The 7,418-nt window shown below is 41.0% G+C and overlaps 1 protein-coding gene across 1 annotated transcript in view; it reads left to right on the top strand.

The window, feature by feature from the left end:
* The window catches only part of LOC306927711 (lysosomal proton-coupled steroid conjugate and bile acid symporter SLC46A3), an 8,919-nt gene extending 2,463 nt beyond the window's left edge, over nt 1–6,456 (top strand). The window contains exons 3-6 of the mRNA XM_079507543.1: nt 763–1,645; nt 3,167–3,250; nt 3,435–3,591; nt 5,644–6,456. Of these exons, the coding sequence (XP_079363669.1) occupies nt 763–1,645; nt 3,167–3,250; nt 3,435–3,591; nt 5,644–5,770 (1,251 nt within the window). The 3' untranslated portion in view covers nt 5,771–6,456. The remainder of the gene's footprint in view (nt 1–762; nt 1,646–3,166; nt 3,251–3,434; nt 3,592–5,643) is intronic.
* The last annotated feature ends 962 nt before the right edge of the window (nt 6,457–7,418 follow it).

The raw sequence follows: 7,418 nt of genomic DNA, 5'->3' as shown, positions 1-7,418 counted from the left end.
CTATGGCAGAGGTTCACACGGTACAGATTGTGCAGGAAACATTGGTTAACCTTTTATCGCAACAGTTCACAAATCATGCTGCTGTGTTTACCCATTTTTGAGTGGTGCAACCACTCCCTTACGGAGCTATGTGTGTGGGTACAGTAACCACAGTTAGCTGCTGTGTTGCCATAATCAATAGAATTTGAAAAGACGTCTTGAATTTATGCTGGATGTTCTGGTGTCAGGTGTTTCACTGTCACCATGTTGGCTTATTTCCTCTTTTTCATGTTGGCTTATGTTCTTATTGTGACGCAAGTATGACAGGGAAGAACAGGTGAATCTATTGTTAAGCGCTTTGAATGAGGGAACTGAGAAGTGAGCCGTTGATCTGGAAAAGCGTGTATTGTCCTTCTGCTTGTGAACAAAACATTACTTTATTTCATTGTCTTGGCTAGCATATTGTATTTCACTAAACACATTTCAAAAGCTTTCCTGCGGCTTAATGAGGTTAATTACTGAAATGAAAGAATGGGTTGAATTGTTTATTTTCTTTTTTTCCCCCCACACATTTTCAAAAACAACAAAAATTGCAGATCTACCGGCTTTTGGACCTGTAAGCTTGTACTGTAGATCAGCTATTTTAGCTATGAATACAATCTTGAGATTTTGACTTGCCCATTGGTTTCATGGGCAATGCCAATGCTCTAGTCTAGAACAAACCAAAACAACCTATATCCCTGTGTTGGCACTGATGCATTCTCTGTCTTCTGTGTTCTGCAGGAGGTGCAGAGGCAGGCGTCTCTTTTCTCCCTCTACACTGAGCTCTTTAGCATCATACCATCCCTGACCGTCACCCTCCTGCTGGTGGCATACAGTGACCAGCGAGGACGCAAGATGACAATTGTCCTGCCTCTGATCGGCTCGCTGATCTACACCCTGTCCTTCCTGGCCATATCCTACTTTGAGCTCAACGTATACCTGCTGATTGGCGCCTCCCTGCTCAGCTCGCTGTTTGGCGGTCTGGGAACATTCCTAGGTGGATGCTTCGCCTATGTTGCTGATCTGTGCGAGGACGGGCAGAGGAGGACACTGCGAATGGCCGGGGTGGACATGGTGATCGGTTTGGTGTCTGGGGTGGCTTCCTTGTCCTCCGGCTATTTCCTGAGGGCCGCAGGCTTCAACTGGCCTTTCTTCACCGGCGCCATTTTACAGTGTGTCAGCCTCCTGTATGCCGTGTTCATCCTGGAGGAGACCATCAAAAAGCCCCCGGAAGACGATGCCACCGCCAACAGGCACCCTCGCCGCTCTGACCTGAAGCAGATGCTTTATGGGATCTACCATCTGTACGCAGGGGCCACGTGCAGACGAAACGTCCTTATAGTCCTCATCCTCCTCATCTTCGCCACCTTCTCTTTCGCCTATGTGGGTGGACTCTCTATGATCACGTTGTACGAGCTCAAGGCGCCACTCTGCTGGAGCGAGATTCTGATCGGCTACGGCTCGGCCCTGTCGACTTCGGTGTTCCTGACAAGCTTTCTGGGAGTGTCAGCGTTCATGTACTGTGGCGTGCCACCGCTGCTAATTGTCCTCATGGGGATCCTCTCCGTCATGTCAGGGATGACCCTTTTGGCTTTCGCCAACACCACTACATTGATGTTCCTGGGTGAGATTAAATAAATGGAGAAGTTTACAAATTATCATTTTCTAAATTGTTATACACTACCTAATAACCGCCAGGGGTCTGATTATTATGTTATTTGCGAACTTAGTGAGCCTCATTTATATTTTGTTGAATGATGGTGTCCTGCGCCGAAAATAGAAGATCTACATACAGGCTCCAAGTGTCGCGTCCGCAGGTCTCCTATTTTTGGTGCACCACTCACCGTGAATCTAGCAAAGGTCCTCACAAGTATAGAACACCACTACACCAAAGCTCTGCGCCCCCCCCCCAAAAAAGTTGTAGGTTTAACTCGCGCCATACTCAATTCACAACCGATTGTTATAATTCATAGTGGGTGTTATAATCCAAGTGTATATTATCATTGAGTGTATAAATCATGTTTTATAGGCATGTAACGATTCACTCAACTCACGATACGATTCGTATCATGAGGTTCACGATACGATTTTTCACGATATTAAAGATATTTTAAAGAAACATTACCGTTTTTTAAATTTTATATAATTTATCTTCCCCCCTGAGATTTTTTATTTAACTACATTGCAAAAAAGTAGCATTACTTTTGACAGTGCAGAAACATAATTGCCTTCCTTGATGAGTATCAACGACCATCATCACCTGGGCACAGTCACAGACACACACAGCTCCCCTCTACAGTGCTCTACTACTGAAAGTGACTATCATTTCTCTCCAAAAGCACTTGAATATGATGGAATATGACTAAAGCTCACATTTCACATCACACACTAGCCCCCCCACAAAAAAAAATCGATGTCAATGAATCGATTCATATCTTCGGGATTAATATCGATATATATCGATATACGATATATCATTACATGCCTAATGTTTTATATGCCTTTATGACTCGGAGAGAGATGGGAACGTTGGGTTATAATGCCCAAGCGAGAGAGAGAGAGAGAGTGAAACGGTTCTGAACCATGTTCAGACCAGGTAGCCTAATTATGCACTCAGAAGCAATGAATTATAGACAATTCAGATTTTTTCCTGTCCTTTGTAATCGTGTGAACATTAAACGATAGATAGCCTACATACACAGTGTTCTATGGCACATTCAAAGATAAATAAAGTTGTCATACAGATACAGCAGAGATATATTAGCAGCATTGCCTGCAATGTATGTTCACCATACCCTATAATTGTGCACTAAAACATGCTCAACAGGAACTGTAACCAAATAATAGTTTGGTGCAAAAATAAATAAAAGCCTACTGCAAATATCAGCTTAGTTCCTTTTAAACGCCCAGGGTCCAAATCGATTTTGCATATTAAACACTGGGCTACTATTTGGACAAATACGGGTAATGAAAAACATGTTATACTGTTATCAATGTTTTGATTGTAGTAGAAATGGATATTATACAATTTAGCTCTGGAATAAAAGTTTTATGAATTGCTAAAAGAAATTCCAAGTTGATAACTTGTTCCAAGACAGTAATGTGCTCTAAAATAACATCCACTCTTGTCTGTTCCTGACCACAGTGAGACTACCAATGCTCTTGGCTATCATGCCATTCCCTGTTCTACGTGGCATGATGTCAAAGCTTGTCTCAAAGACAGAGCAAGGTAAGCAAGCTACAGTACATATAATGGAGTAAAAAAAACAAGTCCTGCTTGTTGGCTTCATACAGTAGTTTGAAGTACTGTAATTTTCCTTTCTGGTCTATATTCCTTCTATGATACCTGTGTGCAGTATGTCACTGTACTAATTAATTGTGTGTTCTTCTCCCCTTCCTGTGTTGTTCTACAGGAGCTCTGTTTGCCTGTGTTGCCTTCGTGGATAGCCTAAGTAGCAATATAGCATATACTGTTTTCACTACCATCTATGCGGAAACTGTGTCGTGGTACCCTGGTTTCAGCTTTCTACTGGCTGCAGGACTCTGTTCCGTTCCCATTGTACTGCTGGGGTAAGTTCAACATGTTATCACATTGCTAATGGTCCAAAAATAATTGGCCAAAAGGCCCCAAATATATCTACAGCAGTGTCATGTTAACCAGGAATACCTCATGTATTTTGTGAGGGTACCTACCTTAGGGGACAAGGGGAGGACATGCAAACCCCACACAGAAAACCAGTCTAACCTTTTAATAGGACTTTCCCGTGAGGTTCATATTATGATTTGCTTTGGTTGTAGTGTAAAATAAATCTGTCCATGAGCAAAGTTGCCATAGAGACCACACCTTTTCTGCTGATGAGTCATTGCCCACCAGCTGTAACAAATAAGTAATGATCCATTCCTGTGTACTTGCCATACTAAAGCATCTCCCTCATTATCTGCCTGGTGGCCATAAAACACTAAGGTCGATATCACTGAACGAAGAACATCCCTACATCTGGCATGCTGTATCTTGTGTTGTGTTAGTCAAAGTGCTGAGTCAGGGGCAGCATAGCGTGACACTTGAAACTGTCTGAGTGAACTAACAAAACACAGTCACATGCAATGCACTCTCAGCAACATAACATGGAAGGTAGTCTTTGACATAGTCTCGCGTTACCAGACTGTTGCCTCTCGCAATTTCCAAATGCTTTCATCATACAGTCTGGAGCAACGGAAGAGCTGTCATGAGTAAACTATAAAGCGGAAGTGGAGCCTCCTCACCACTTCCGTTTCGTCTTTACAGTCGCGCACATTTATCCTAATATAATTAGAAATCATCTAAGCATATATAGCTTGCTGCTTATCAGAAAAGGAAATAAAAAAAATAAGCTCTAAAGATATTTTAAAATATATTTTCGTGAACGGAAATGGCAGCTTCCTTACTCGGATTTCGGGAGGTGTAGTTCCAGACTATATAGCATTCGGAGATTGTGGAATAGTTGTCTAGCTATGCGAGACTATGTTTGACATAACAGGACCCCCTTGCTTTGCTGATTCTCGCTCTGTCACTACAGTCAATGTAGTGTCCTTTACAGACTACTATACTGTAGAATTAAGCAATATCACAGTACTACTTACAGTAGATCAGCACAGCTGTGATTTGGTTGCAGGGTGTGGCCACAGGTGTTTGTGGAGCATTATAATGTGCGGATCGGATCATCACGATACTACAGTACGTTACCGACCATGAAACATTCCAGTGCCGTTATGCTGTGTATCAGCACCCATGGAATGTCTTTTGTCTAATCAAATTCCTTGGACCTGAAATTATAAAATTCCTTTTACAAGAGGGTTAGTAGAGGAACATGTATATTTTTGTGTTTCAATTTTTTACAACCAAATACAATGTATGTATTACATTACATTACATATTGTAGTAGTATACCTTTTCTTAGCCAAAGTGGGACACAGAAATGAGATTGAGTGGCTCAGCCATTTCGGGCACACATACAGTAAGACACATGACATACTGTAACACGACGTGACGTTTTCAAATGCGGCCTTGTGACATCTGATGCATATCTCTACCTGGGACCAGATCAGTATCAGTATTGTATGATGGGTGTACTGTGTACAAATAAACATTATGCAGAGCAAAAATCGACACAAAGATCGGGATTGTATGAAGAGGAAACTAGACTTGAGAAGTTGTGCACTTTAAGCATGCTCTGTAGTTGGTGGTCACAGGCTTTCAGGGAAAATGAATGCGGCTAGCAGAGTTGTGAAATATGAATTAATTTGCTACTTTGTTAGCAGATATACAGACTTTTGACTCCGACAATTTTCAAAGGCTTCCGTCATACAGTCTGCAACAGAAGCACTGAAAACCATCAGCGGATATCTGCTTTCTAATTAAAGCGTTCAGACCAATGCTATATATAGCATCTGTGTTGTAAATACAGTATATTTATTCTGTAACGCTGTAAACTCTGCCTCAATTTAACATGAACTTGAGTTTTAAATAATGGTTAAATAAAAGGAAGTTTCACAGTGCACTCTCTACTGCACTGTGAAACTTCCTCTTTTGGATATATTCGGAAATATTTTTCTAATTTCACATGAATATGTCTTTGCTTTCAGGGTTGTGTGTGTAGTGGGAATAGACCATTGCGAAGAGAAGAAGGAGGATTCAGAGACAGAGAGACTCCTCTCAGGAGAGGAGGTCCACTCTGAAGACCAGAATGACAACGCTCCAGTCATGAGCTGAGGAACAAAAAGGGAGAACTGGAAGCTCTCCAGCACTTGTTTTTCGTAATACTTCTTCTTTTTTACAGCTCTTTGTCTTACATTCAACTGATTCCAAGCACTTTTATAGATGAACTCAAAGCTCAACAGGACTCAATCGTGTTTTCTATAAATCCTTACAGACTGTACAGAATAATTCAAGTCACTCAGGTCAGGTGTGACTCAGGTGTGACTCAGGTCACAAGTTACATGCCAGTACCCAGGGTCCACGTTTTAGCAGTTACAGATCAGAAGTCAAAGATTTAGTGCGAGTTCTTGGTTATTGATTTGACCTCAGATTTATTTACTTAAAGAAAATGTGTGTGTGTGCGCGTGCATGCGTGTGTTTTTTTTGTGTTTGTTTTTTGCAATATACAGATATAGCAGTTACAGATCAGGAGTCAAAGATTTAGTGCGAGTTCTTGGTTATTGATTTGACCTCAGATTTATTTACTTAAAAAAAATGTGTGTGTGTGTGCGCGTGCATGCGTGTGTTTTTTTTGTGTTTGTTTTTTACAATGTGCCATAATCTCAAACTGTTTGTTTAAACATTCTGTGAATCCATTCAGATAAGTTGCACTTTGTCACGATGGATGTTTTTCCTGTGTTTGAGGCACCAACAGACCCCCAAAGCGACAGATCTCTAAAATATACATTACAGTCACTTGACCGAACCGACGTTTTTTTTTTTTATGTTTAATCGTATTCCTTTAACTGGATATACAATAGAAGATTTATATGTGTTTCATCCATTAATAATCTACTTAGTACTTACCACTGATCTGGTGTCAAGTTGTATGTGATCCTTCTCATAGCATATTAGTAGAATGTTTAAACAGGAAAGGGGAATTAATAAGGGCTTTTAAAAGACACATTTGTGCAACTTTTTAAAGAACTTCAAAAAGATAGACAACTTGAGTGCTCACTTAAGTGTCCAAACATGGTCTAAACCCAAACAAAAGAGGGAACCTAAAACTGGAAGAAAATAACTATTGGCATTATGTTCTAAACAAGGTCCCCTGGCAGGCACAGGTGTTCCACATCTCTGAATCAGGTTGTCTGTCTCTGGGAGCCCCATATCCTGCCAGGAAGACCCACTTCATTTTAGGGAGCTATAAGAATGGGGTCATGCGGACAAGACAGTAACAGAATGCAACAAACACACACCTCGTTTCCACTGTAGTAGTGAATAATAATGGTAAAGCCATCATGGCAGAATTTGACATTCCATAGACAATGTATACTATTTGGCAAATAACAACTGGGTTGACTTGCCAGGCCTCTGGGATGAGGCAGAGCAAGACTTGCTCACCTATCTTTGGAAAAATATTTTCCTCTATTTTCAAATAGCTTCTAAATAATTGTCTTTCAACTGCATATGGTTAATGTTTAATCAAAGTAATCAACTATAAAAGTGTGCCCCTTGGGGTGCAGGTCACGGCCATGCTAGGTTGCCTACCCAGGTCTTGTAAACTTTTGAAGGCAGTCATAGCCAGTTGGAATGGAATATGAAACATGTGACTCGTAGTACATCTTGATCACATGACTCCAGAGATAATGCGTAATGATTTGTGTGAGGTTTGGACAAAATTTCTATAAACAGTAGCATAAGGTTTGTTTTGAAGAAAATT

The sequence above is a fragment of the Electrona antarctica genome (genome assembly GCF_951216825.1).
Source record: "Electrona antarctica genome assembly, chromosome: 8".
NCBI classification, from domain to species: Eukaryota; Metazoa; Chordata; class Actinopteri; order Myctophiformes; family Myctophidae; genus Electrona; species Electrona antarctica.
This window is presented reverse-complemented; position numbering and strand designations above follow the sequence as displayed.